The sequence below is a fragment of the Salarias fasciatus genome, chromosome 3, assembly GCF_902148845.1.
Source record: "Salarias fasciatus chromosome 3, fSalaFa1.1, whole genome shotgun sequence".
NCBI lineage: Eukaryota > Metazoa > Chordata > Actinopteri > Blenniiformes > Blenniidae > Salarias > Salarias fasciatus.
The window spans coordinates 15,157,207-15,170,490 of record NC_043747.1 but is presented as its reverse complement, the minus strand read 5'-3'; the positions used below and the strand labels follow the sequence as shown (position 1 = coordinate 15,170,490).

The 13,284-nt window shown below is 46.8% G+C and overlaps 1 protein-coding gene across 3 annotated transcripts in view; it reads left to right on the top strand.

Annotated features, from left to right (window-relative positions):
• Positions 1-13,284, top strand: part of hspa12b (heat shock protein 12B) — a 22,392-nt gene extending 9,108 nt beyond the window's left edge. For all 3 annotated transcript variants that reach the window (XM_030087485.1, XM_030087502.1, XM_030087494.1), the window contains 13 exons: positions 1,239-1,302; positions 1,808-1,890; positions 3,562-3,686; positions 3,768-3,954; positions 4,032-4,136; positions 4,284-4,400; positions 5,729-5,906; positions 8,710-8,796; positions 10,063-10,167; positions 10,240-10,498; positions 10,603-10,706; positions 11,712-11,902; positions 11,972-13,284. In XM_030087485.1, coding sequence (XP_029943345.1) covers positions 1,257-1,302; positions 1,808-1,890; positions 3,562-3,686; positions 3,768-3,954; positions 4,032-4,136; positions 4,284-4,400; positions 5,729-5,906; positions 8,710-8,796; positions 10,063-10,167; positions 10,240-10,498; positions 10,603-10,706; positions 11,712-11,902; positions 11,972-12,457 — 2,073 coding nt within the window. In that variant the 5' untranslated portion in view covers positions 1,239-1,256 and the 3' untranslated portion in view covers positions 12,458-13,284. The remainder of the gene's footprint in view (positions 1-1,238; positions 1,303-1,807; positions 1,891-3,561; positions 3,687-3,767; positions 3,955-4,031; positions 4,137-4,283; positions 4,401-5,728; positions 5,907-8,709; positions 8,797-10,062; positions 10,168-10,239; positions 10,499-10,602; positions 10,707-11,711; positions 11,903-11,971) is intronic.

Genomic DNA, 13,284 nt, shown 5'->3' with positions numbered 1-13,284 from the left:
ACACGCTGAAATAAATGTTTGCAGATGTTGCACGCATGTATGCAAAGAAACAATGTCAAATTAACTTATGTTCTCTTTATTCTCCATCTCTCTCTCACACACACACACACACACACACACAGACACACTCTCTCAAGAAAAATTCAAACAAACACATCTTTGTCTCGTTTCACTCATCTGTTTAGTTTTCTCCTGGCTCGGATCACAGTCTGATCCCAGTGCTGCAATCAATACCCACACACACACACGCACACACACACACACGCACGCACGCTCAGTCTTGTATTTCTATCCTTGTGGGGACCGTCCATTGACTCCCATTCATGTCTAGCCCCTAACCCTGACCCTTACCCTAACCCTAACCCACACCACAACAAAGCCTAACCCTAAAGAAATGTTTTTGACCTTTTACTTTTTTCAGTAACAACAACATGGTCAAGAAAACACTGTTTCTCCTACTTAGGACCGGAAAAAGGTCCCCACAAGGCACGTCGTTCCACGTTTTGCTATCCTTGTGGGGACATTTGGCCCCAACAAGGATAGAAATACAAGAACACACGCACGCACACGCACACACACACACACACACACACACACACACACACACACACACACACACACACACACAAACACAGAGCCATAGATCTTCTGTACCACTGTATAGAAGCTGATTACTCCCTGGACAGGTCGCCAGTGTATCATGGGGCAACCACACACACACTTTTTTTAATGGTCTAAACACAGTCAGAGGTTTAGCAGGTGTCAAAACAGAGATGGAAGATAATTTAACATTCAGCTCAGACTAACTCAGAGACCTCTGATTAGATTTTCACCAGTGCATTATTAAAAAGCACGATATTTGGCTGCACCAAAACCAGAAACCAAAAGTCTGAGTGGTAATCATTCAAACTGTCTCGTCACATGAGCCACAGACACTCTTTCAACTGCTCTCCTCACTGCACAGACTTTTAAAGAAGACACCCACTCATCCTTTCATGCATTCGTCACGTCTTTCCCCACTGTCACACTTGTGCTGCCTTCTCCTCCACAGCACAGGACTGTGAAAACTGTTCTTCCCCAAAATGTTTTATTGCATTCAAACAGTTTAGCTGCATATCTTAATCGTGACTTCACTTCAGTTCTGGAGACTTCTTAATAGGTTACTCTCAAGTAGCACTCAACATGTGATAAGAGGAGGTGATTTATGTGCATCTTGTCGTCTGTGTCCTCCTCTGCAGACCCTGGCTCCAGTAAAGATGGCTGACGTGGTGCAGCCAGACAGCAACAGCCTGCAGATACCAGGTGAGGCACGGGCGTGCACACACACACACACATACACACACGTACGTGCACACGGAGCGTTTGTCTTTCAGAGCAATCCGGTCAAAATGACTCACTTCTTGTTCGTGTTGACCTTTCCGTGTTCCTCTCCCACATGGGAATATCACTCACTTTAGATTCCAATGACATTCCAGTCATTCCATTTCTTTTTCAATTAACCAGCCTGACATCTTTCAAGCTTTCAAATCCAGTGTGTTTCCATGCTGGCCCATTCTCCTCGGTGCAAAAAAAAAAAAAAATCATAATAATGGTGTTTTGCATGTACAGTAGTTATCAGCCAACCACAGCCCCACATTCCCTCTTCCCTTATGATAAGAGAGTTTTCCCATGACCACATATCGCTGCTAACAGACTGATTTTTGGCAACGCAGTTTATTTCCCTCAGTGTGAAATCCTTCCACGGCCGACTCTGAAGCATTAATCCACTGATCGTATCTCACTTCGCTGTGACGTCGCCCTCTTCCAGGTGAAAATGCATCCACTCCATCCTCTCCTGCCACGGCCAGGAGTGAATGCAGCATCATGCCGCTGACCCCGTCGCCCTCGCCGGTAGCTCAGCCTCTCACCACACACACACACACACACACACTCCTCCACACCCTTTTCCTCTTTCTACTTATTATTCTCTATATAGAACTCCCAAATGAGAGCTACGAAGCCACGTCTACCCCCTGACTGTTATTAGTGGTTTATAATAGCATTCAAACTGTTTCGGGGTGAATAGGGAATCAAGTAAAGCCCAGTAAAAACTACAGTGTGGGTGAGGAAGGCGTGCACGTTTTGGCTTTTGCAAAAGCTGCAAGAGAAGAGGAGGAGAAAAAAAAAAGAGCAGATGAGGAAGTTCATGAAAATAACATCTCATTTCTTTAAGCCAACCTGCTAATTCTATTTGTTTCCACTTCTGAGAAGGCCTGTCATTGTAGAAATGTTAGACGGCGGCTTGAATCTTTTTACTGGAACTCTGCAATTTCTGGACACGGTCACGGCGTTTTCCTCCATGCCGACAGACGTGCTTTCGGCGGTTTGAGCTGAATACAAGGAGGAAAAGTTTATCCCCTTCGGTACACCTGATTCTGATGACCGGGTTGTTATCGGTGTTCCGCAGAGCTCGAAGACAACCCCTCCATTCAAATCAGATGTGTTGGTGAGGGAAAAATATTTAAAACATACAAGGCGGTAGGTCTGCCAGGGCTGGAAGGACTGCTGCAACAAGCTGCAAAGGGCAATTGTGGAAAAAAAAAAAAAAAAAGTTTTCTAAAATATCTTGAGGCTTTTGTGGGTGGTTGCAGTTTCCTCATGGGAGTCGCAAACATGGAATTAGAGTTTTGAATGTTAAATATTAAATCCCACTCTTTTTCTCAAGATGGTCTCATCATCATTTAGAGAGGAACTTCTTGATTTAATTTCTAGTAAATTACACACTAATCTTGCTTGTAACTTTTGCATCACAACATATTGTGCAATTCCCATGCCACATGTGCAAAAATATAATTCAAAGTGGAAATTTCCACTGGGTTCAGCATTTTCTTGCATTTCCACATTGACATTTATCTTCATCAAAAGATGTAAATGATGTCAAAGCAAACTAAATGTTTCATTATACAGCTGAAAAATAGTGTATGTTTTCCAAATGCAGGCATATATGAGAGATTAGTAGAAACACTGGTTGATTTATATTAGGTTTAGTCCATCAAGTATTCTAAATTAATCATTCTTTGAACATTAAATACACAGCATTAAATCAAGATTTTAAGTGTTAGATACACATTCATTCTCTGACACTAATTGAAATGTATTTTCGCAGCTCAAGGTCAGATCCTCATTTGTTTTCAGATTATTGTGGGGGTGTTTTTACCGGCTGAGAATTCATCAACAGCTTATTAAAGGCGTCAAAACAGGAAGAGGAATTCTTCCACTCTACATTAATTCCACTCTGCAGCACGAATACTCCTGGAAACCCCTCCGCCTCCTGTCTGCGGTGTGTTTACAGCTTTTTGATGAAGCACTTCAATGCGAGTTGCTTGGAGCGATCTGCTTTTCAGACCGACTCAGGTCACTTGTTTGGTTTTTACCACAATGCAGCTGGTGGAATGAATCCACAACGTTGTTTAGATCAGGCTGAACCTGGCGAGCGTAAACACACTCTTGACTTGACGTTTGCAGGTACTGAGTGATAAACCACATTCTCTCTCTCTCTCTCTCTCTCTCTCTCTCTCTCAGAGGGTGGAGGTCAGGCCCAAGATGGCCTGTCCCTTCTCGGTTGTTGTCGCGATCGACTTTGGGACGACGTCCAGCGGCTACGCTTTCAGCTTCACGCAGGACTCAGAAGCCATACACATGATGAAGTGAGAGTCTGTTCCCGTAGCATTTGTTTTTATATTACCTTCTTGTCTAAGCTGCAGTTTTTAAATGTCTCCTCCGTGCAGACGCTGGGAGGGCGGCGACCCCGGAGTGGCCAATCAGAAGAGCCCGACCTGTCTGCTGCTGACCCCCGAGGTCCGCTTCCACAGTTTTGGATTCGCGGCGCGGGACTTCTACCACGACTTAGACCCGGAGGAGGCCCGGCACTGGCTTTACTTTGACAAATTCAAAATGAAGATCCACAGCACAAGCGTAAGAGAGGAAAAGAATCTCGATTAACCGATCGATTTTGTGTGTCAGAAGCATTTCAGCAGCTGCGATGGTTTCAGGACCTCACGATGGAGACGGAGCTGGAGGCCGTCAACGGTCGGCGGGTCCGAGCCATCGAGGTGTTCGCTCACGCTCTTCACTTCTTCAGGGAGCATGCTCTGAAGGTTAGACGCGAAGGGCTGGCTCAGACTGTGCACGAGTTGTGGATGATGTGCTTTTGGACGTGCCAGACTTTGTTGCTTTTGCTTTTGAATCTCATGAATTGCGCCCGTGAGCGTCTGATCGAACGCCGTTTCTTCTCTTTGATGAAGGAGGTGAAAGACCAGTCGTCCTCGGTGCTGGAGGGGGAGGAGATCCGATGGGTGATCACCGTCCCCGCTGTCTGGAGACAACCTGCAAAACAGTTCATGAGAGAAGCTGCGTATCTGGTAGGACACGTTGTCCAAGCAATGAGATTTATGCTTTTTAGTCATGACGTATTATTGCAAAAATATGTCAAAATCTGTCGCAACTGTACTGCAGCGCATCCATGGGCTGCAACAGAGACACAGTTTTCAATTTTCACACATGCTTTATGCACCATTCACTGAGAATTGGAAGCATTTGCATGTTTTACGTGGTTCAGTGATGCTTTATTTAGTGGCTCCTGTCTTTAACCTGAAATTCAATTCAATTCTTGCATTGTATTCCTAAAGGCACCAAACACCAACAGTGCACATGTTGGACCTTGTGTCTACTTTTCTTTCCAACATATGGAGGCTTTGAAAATAAGCAGCTCTGTGAAGTCATTACTCTTGAAGCGTTCAGGCAAGATGCCTGCAATTCAAGACTCGCATAAGTAACGTTTACGCTTCGAAACGATCCTCAAAGACTCGCAGTCGGCGCAGATTTCAGCACATCTGCTGGGTCTCTTTCGTGTGGAGCCTGATGATCGTTGATGCTCCGCTTGCAGCAGCTGGCAGGCAGTTTAACCTCTCATTTGCTTTAGGAAAACGACTTTGTCTCAACGCTTAAAGTCAACACTGAGAATTAAGTTAAATTATAGAACAACAAAGGAAAAATCTGGATGTTTGCAGCCCTATTCATTTCATTCATTTACTTGACTCTCCATCATCATCATCATCACCATCACCATCAGCAGCCTCGAGCATCCACCCGCGTTCACATGCACGTCGGGCCACGGCGCGCTCTCGCCCGCCGCCGGGGCGTGGGCACTTCCTGCTGGTGGTGATGTCACCAGCAGCAGCGAACAATACGGGAGACCGGCGTACAAACACAGGAAGTCCAGATCAGACCCCCGCCCTGCACACACACACACACACATACATGAATACACACACACACCCTTAGCTTTGCTCCCAATTCATCACAGCTCATGCTCATAAACCTGAGCTCCTCTTTAAAGCCTTTTATCCCAGCAGAGTCATTAAACCTCTGTCAGTTTTACTCCCATTCCCATCTCTCGCCATGTGTTTGTGCTTCTCCATATGTTTTCATTGTACAGCTGTCCCTCAGTGTGTGTGTGTGTTTCTTTTCTTCCTCCTATTTCTTGTTGACCTTCATAACTTGTTCAGCTCTCCTCTTGAAATGTCATCATGAATGTCACATTTTCCACTTTTCCACATCTTTAAAGGGTTTCCTAATAGTGATTGACAGTGACGACATTTGAACTGAAGCTGTGTAAACAGCTCTTTTAATATTCGGCGTGGGAAAAAAAAAAAAAAAAAGCCTTGCCTGTTTCTGCTGCTTCCTTCAGGCCGGCCTGGTTTCCCCGGACTGTCCCGAGCAGCTCCTCATCGCCCTGGAGCCCGAGGCCGCGTCCATCTACTGCCGGAAGCTGCGCCTTCACCAGGTGATCGACCTGAGCGTGCAGCCGCTCACCAACGGCTTCGACCTGGACGGGTCGCGGCCGTTCGACTCCAGCTTCAGACAAGGTGAGGGGACTACAAGCATTTTGAGGGCAGAGCCACGAAACCGCTCTGTTCCTGGAAACGTTGCTGTATTTCAGCGCAGGGGGTTGTGGTTTATGTAAATGACGAACCTCTCGGAGATCTGGTTTCAGATAATCCTCTGCGGTTTGCCTCAGATGACTTTGCAGTTGCGTACGGAGTCGGTCGCTCTGGACTGGCTATACGTGTGAAGCAGAGCACACAAAGACAAAAGGGGGGCTGGATGGAAACACGAACCGCAGAACCATAGAAATCCCATGAGTGCGACGTTCTCTGCCACTAAGAATGCATTTTAGCAAATAGCTGGTTAAATAACTACAATACACCAGCAGAGCTTTGTCCAGTTTTTAGCCTGGGCACATTATTCACAATGCTTCATGACATGCAGTCATAAACATGGCGGGCAGTCGTTCCATGCCATTCCTCGCTCAAGCTGAGCAGAGGATGTTGAAATGCGTTCTGGTGGAGCGATTATTCTGATTTGAATTTTAAAAAAATGCCCTCAAAGTGTCGAAAAGCTGTGTCAATTTTAAAGGACTTTTTTTTTGTTATTGTTGTAGTTGTTTCTGTTCATCAAAGCATCAGTTTGGCAAACAGGGTGTTGCTCTACATCTACTCCATTGTTGGTTCACTTTCAGCCATATTTCTGCTGCTGTTTTCTGAAATTTCTTCCCACAAAGGTTGATGGTAAAAACTGCTCTACGGTGTGAACGGGTGTAATTGAATGATGACCTGTACAGGATCAACCTCGTCTTCACACAAAGTCAACTGGAATGAGCTCTCACCTCCCAACACCTGAAGTCTGATCATGCATTATGCAGCATGGATGGATGGGTGTATACTGAAGCCAAACTAAATTTGTGTTGAATTAACTTAATCAGTCAAGAAATATCTTGATTTGCCTCTTTCTCTAAAGCACATTCTTCAAAAATAACCTAGACTCAGGGGTGTTCTGGCATGCAGGATTAATAAGTAGTTGGCCAGACAAACACAACAGAGCCTTTGTAATGTTGTCGAATGTAATAATGTGCCACAGCAAAAGCCCTGTCCAGACAACCTAAATAACCAGACAGAAAATATTAAAACACGGAAGGAAATCTGTCCAGGTGACTGATGAGTCTCTCCACGTTCATACATAAAGAAAAAAAAGGCTTTCTTTTATGTAAGTATAGGCAGAACAAATCTTTGCATGTAACAGAACAGAAAGCAGAGTCTGTCGTGCCAGGAGATTTCTCAAAACTGCAGCAAACAAAAAAAAAGGAAAAGAAAAGAAAAGACATTTCAGTCCAGGGAACAGAAAACATAATTCAGTGAGTGAACATGGCGTCCAAAAATCCCCTGCAACGGCCCGTTATACATATGCATTCAATGACACGCACACACACACACACACACACACACACACACACACATACACACACACACACACACATACAGGATATTGTAATTGGAACAAGGTGCAGTGAAACCATGATCTCACCCCCTCCTGGCCTGTCATTCTCCTTCACTCACTTTCATTTTTCTTTTTTTTTTTTCTTTCTTTCTTTTTTCCCTCCATCCCTCCAACATTTTCACTCCTTCTCCTCTCAGGATTTTTTTTCCTGCCGGCTCGTACTTTCTTCAAGAACCCCGCAGACACAGATCACCACACGTATTTACACACACTCACACTTCTGGCGTCACGGTCATGGTCTTGTGCTATCTTTAGCTTTGCTTTCACCTCATTTAGTCTGCCGCGATATCAGAGAGGAATACACACATACACACACGTACACACACACATTTTCTTTTTGTGCTGTTTCATGTAAATCGTTTCCAGACACATTTCATTTATCACCCTAAACGTGCAAACATACAGATGAAAATCAGGGCCTGTATGATTGTGGTGTTCAGTGTTTAGCTTCATTTACTGCACACACACACACACACACACACGCACACACAGTGCACCGTGCAGGGCCTTTAAACAACCGTAACATTTCCTGAAGCCAATTTTAAAATACTTTCAAACATTTGCTTGTGAGAAAAAAATCAGTGCAATCTATTTTATGAGGACTTAGTTTCTCTACACCCCTGAGAAATATCCTTTCTATAAATTTTCCTTTCTTGCTCCATTCTTTTCATCGGTTCGCATGTTGTTCTCCGAGCTGCTGCGTCTCATTTTCTGTGCTCGCTGCGTGCGTGGAGGCATTTAAGTGCATCTGCTCGGCTGTAGCTCTGCCAGCCGTGGCGCGAGCGCGCTCTGTTTTCGTTGGCCTCCGTCCACGCTCTTAACCTGCCCGTCACACTGTTTACACATCGAGAAACAAATACAGAGTGGACACCCCAGCGGATTCCTCTTTTCCAGCAAATTACCCCTGTCAGGCGAAAACACTGGTGCCGAATGTTTTTCCTCGCTTCTCTTGAATCCTGAAGATTCATGTTCTGAAGATGTGGTCAACTGTGTGGCATAAATTAGAAACATTATATTGGAAATGTATGTGAACCGAGCATTAATCACACAGGCAATGGATGTGTTTACACTGAGGGGAAAAAAGAAAAAGGCTTGATGACTGAAGACGCACAGCTGGAGACGATCCACACACATTCCTGTACAACTGCCCTGTGTGTGTTCACAAAACGAAGCAGTGACGGCCTAATTCATGCGAGAGGAATCGCATGCGAGTGCGTCAGGTGTGAAGAAATGTGTGTGTGTGTGTGTGTGTGTGTGTGTGTGTGTGTGTGTGTGTGTGTGTGTGTGTGTGTGTGTGTGTGTGTGTGTGTGTGTGTGTGTGTGTGTGTGTTGCAGCCAGGGAGCAGCTGAGGCGGTCCAGGCACAGCAGGACCTTCCTGGTGGAGAGTGGGACTGGAGAGCTGTGGTCCGAGCTGCAGACAGGTGAGGCCGGCTGTGACTGACGGACCCCACATGTGGCACATCTGGATGATTTTGACCTTGAACCCCAGCAGATGAGCTCGTTTTTTTTTTTTTTTCTATTTTGTTTTTTTGTTAATTTCACGCCTGCCGTTTGCATGTCTGCACTCTGATCTGATATGTTTGCAGCTTCTGTAAACTAGAAAACAAGTGAACCGCACGGTAATGAGTCAGGTGGTTGGTGCAGCTGTGTTTGAGCCAGCGGCGCGCCGGTGTTGATGTAATCGGGGTCTTCTCTAAATTATTATTGTGGGGTTTCCATTTCGGCCCCGCGCACACTCCACACTCATCCGGCTGTGGGGATTTCATTCGCTTCGGGAAACCTTTCAGCCACAAAGTGCCTTACAACAACAACAACAACAACAACAACAACAACAACAAGAGAGAGAGAGATAAATGGAGGAATAGAAGATACTTAAACATCTGACTAAGGAAAGGTTCCCTTTGAAGGTTAAGTAAACACAGGAGTGAGCACTTTGCTTGGAGTGTGTTTACTCCGAATCACTTTCAGCAGACAGCTTTAGAAAACACACAGAAAAATGAAGTGTTTTGAAATCTTGTAATGTTTTACAGTTTATCTCAGAGTGGATGAGACCAGGGCTGGAAGAGCGTTTTGGTGTAAGGACTAAAAAAACTCTGCCTGCTTCAGACGAGCTTAAAAATGTTTCTGTTGAGCCGTGACAACAATCTGAGGAGCCACGCGCCCCTGCTGACCCTCTCTGCTCCCTTTCCTGTCCACACACACACACACACACACACACAGGAAGGACCCAGCCCATGGGACTCTCTCAATCTGCACTGTAAACATACCAAAAAGAAGTAGAAACCCTCTTTTGTCTCCTTCCTCTGCGTTTTATGTTTTATTTCAGTTCATTTCTATTCTCCACACTTTTCTTCCTCGCTCTCGCTCTGGTTTGGTCACCTGGGGTCAGGCCGGCTTCACTGAGACCTGAGCCCTTATCTCTGAACCCATCGTAAACACTCGGAGTGAGCGCAGCAATCACAGGGGCCTGGCCGTTGTTTACATTTGCGAGGCTGCAGGAGTTGACGAGTTTCAGGGGAAACTAAAAGATGAGGACGCATTATCAGAGTCATTTTCCTCCGGCAATTTTATGTGCGCTTGCTGTTCTCGCTGTCTAATATTTCCTTCCTCCGATGAAGCCGATGGTTGTGTGTCTGAGACGGGAGTGCACGATGTTCGACAGCTCACAGCTGTGCCTCCTTCTGAAGGTGACAGGTATGTTGTGGCGGACTGCGGGGGAGGAACCGTTGACCTGACCGTCCATCAGATCGAGCAGCCGCAGGGAACGCTGAAGGAGCTCTACAAGGCCTCAGGTATACAATCTCTCAGATCTAACGCTCGGGTAGTCCTCCGCGGTTCCTCACGCCGCCGCATGCTTTCCCCAGGCGGCCCCTACGGCGCCGTCGGCGTGGACCTCGCCTTTGAAGCCATGCTGTGCCAGATCTTCGGCGAGGACTTCATCCAGAGTTTCAAAGCCAAGCGGCCGGCGGCCTGGGTGGACCTCACCATCGCCTTCGAGGCCAGGAAGCGGACGGCGTCCCCGGGCAGGGCCAACGCCCTCAACATCTCCCTGCCGTTCTCTTTCATCGATTACTACAAGCGGCACAGAGGGCAGAGCGTGGAGGCCGCCCTGAGGAGGAGCAAGTAAGAGCTGAGGGGTGGTGGTCCAGACGTCTGATTAATACCCGCTTTTATTTATCACCGTTTAAATTCCCCCTCTCGTGTGTGTGTGTGTGTGTGTATCTCAGCATGAACATCGTGAAGTGGTCTTCACAGGGGATGCTGCGGCTCACGCAGGAAGCCATGAACGAGCTCTTCCAGCCCACCATCATCAACATTGTCAAACACATCGGTGAGAAACATGTGCAGTCATGAAAAAAGGATTTTTCTTTTCGCATGCTTTCTGTACAAACTGATGGATCGGTTTTTCAGGGAAACGTCACTGAAAAACCTTCTTTCTCCTCATTTCCTAAAGAAGCTAAATAATCGCAACAAGGCTGCCACCATACCGCCATGAATCCCTGTAATTTGACGCCAGCTTCATCATCTCGGTGCGAAGCGAGTTTGAACAGCAGGCTGAAGCATCAAGCTCAGCATTGTAGTTAAATTACACACAACACAAAGAGCTGCAGTGTCCTTTGACCCCACGCTGCATCAAGTGGAACTGAAGACGGCTGGACGACGGGAAAGAAATACAGCAAGGAAAACAACAGGACCCTCTTTAAGAAGCTAAATTCTTTGTGGTTTTTGGTAGAATCTTATGGGCAGACAAAGAAAATCACTGAGCTCAAACATGCTTTAAAGAGAAAAAAGAGCAAAATTTCACACTGGACTCATAATTTGAAGTTCTGTTCATACAAAATGGAAAAGATATAAATACAGTATCAAACTGTATAAAAGAAAAAACTGAAGCAACTGCTTTCCATTCAAAACGATGGTGACCTCATTTTGTTTTGTGATTTTCTGTTTTTTTTCCACGCTCATCAAGTTAAAGTTGAGGCAGGAAAATGCGCAGTGCCTGGTTTAGATCAGACACATTCCAGCGGTACGTTCAGAACCGGGGCCTGGCGTTGTTTTTAGCTGAGCGAATGTCAGAAAAGAGAAGGCAAAAAAACATGTTTCCAGTTGAAGGGAAAACTTGGGAGCATGTGGCTGTTCGAGGGACTCGGCTTTTGAAGTCGTGTCGCTGCAACAAGACCGAGCTGCTCGGTTTCAAAGCTTCTTCCAAAGAGCAGCTGAGAAATGCAGACTTGAGCTCCTGAAGCCACGACAGATTGGAGCTGACTGTTTGGCCTGAGCTGACCTGAGTGTTTTCATCTCTCTGTCTGAAACATTTTTTGGTACTCTTTATCGACAGAGGAGCTGATGGCCAAGCCGGAGGTGCGCGGCGTGCGGTTCCTCTTCCTGGTTGGCGGGTTCGCGGAGTCACCCATGCTGCAGAGAGCGGTCCAGAAGGCCCTGGGCAGGACGTGTCGGATCATCATCCCCCATGACGTGGGCCTGACCATCCTGAAGGGCGCCGTGCTGTTCGGTCTGGACCCCACGGTGGTGAGGAGCTCGAGAAAAAAAACGGCGAAAAAGCCTTCAGACGGCGTCTAACCAGCTTTCTTGTGGCAGGTCCGAGTGCGGCGGTGCCCTCTGACCTACGGCGTGGGCGTCCTGAACCGGTTCGTGGAGGGACGCCACCCCCGCGACAAGCTGCTGGTGAAGGACGGGCGCGAGTGGTGCACCGACATCCTGGACCGCTTCGTCTCCGTGGACCAGTCGGTGGCGCTCGGCGAGGCGGTGCGGCGGAGCTACACGCCCGCCCGCCTGGGCCAGCGCAAGATCATCATCAACATCTACTGCAGCGCCACGGACGACGTCACGTACATCTCGGACCCCGGGGTCAGGAAGTGCGGCACCATCACTCTGGACCTGCCGGAACCTCTGCCGCCGGCGGGAGCGGCAGCGAGGGGAGGAGGAGGAGGAGGAGGAGGAGGCCCGGAGAGGAGGGAGATCAGGGCGACCATGCAGTTCGGAGACACCGAGATCAAAGTGACGGCCGTCGACATCATGTCCGGCCGCTCCGTCCGAGCTTCCATCGACTTCCTGTCAAACTGAGGAGCAGCAGGAAGAGTGGGGAGGGGTTTCAAGAAAAAGCGGTACTTTGGGAGGGGATGTCGAGAAACTTTATCCACTAATCAGACATTTCGGCTTTTATTTTTCACTCATTGGAGCTTCTGTTAGCAACTCCTCTGATGCTTTCACTGACTACATTCTAAATGTTTTTGAACCCTGTGGAACCTCCAGAGGCTGAGTACTAACAAAACACAAACCTCCATGAGCCTCGCAGGAGAAACTCTGCCTGACACAGAATACTACCTAGAGTGAGAGTCACTCATCATTACTCACATTATCAACAATACCTCAGTTTATTATTTCATCACCCATGAAGGAAATCTTCATCCCACCACCTGCAGCTGGACAAGAAAGAGCTCCACCCAGTGGTGGCGAGGCAAAACTTCCCCCTCAAGCCAAAAAAAATCCTCAAGGCGTTCGAGTACGGCTTTGGACTCTTATATATTTCAAAGTTTCCTACAATGTCTAGCTGTGTCGATTGATTTCAGACAAAATTGTGAAAATGTTTCAACTTTTCATTCACTCTCAGAGCAACTGAGAAACTTTTGTATATGTGAATCTGTCTGGGAGGAGAAAACCAAAAATGTAATGTATACTTTAGAAACTGGTGGGATGATTTCTTTGAGGAGCACCTTCAGTCTTAGTATCAGTGGGAAACGCCGATCACAGCAGGTTTGGAGTTCCAGCCGTCTAATATTTTTAATGTGCGATTAAAGTGTACTCACATTTATGTATTAAGTGGCAAAAAGTGCATTTATGTCAGAGATCAACACTCAGTCTCTTCTCCCCCCCCACAGCTGTGACTGATC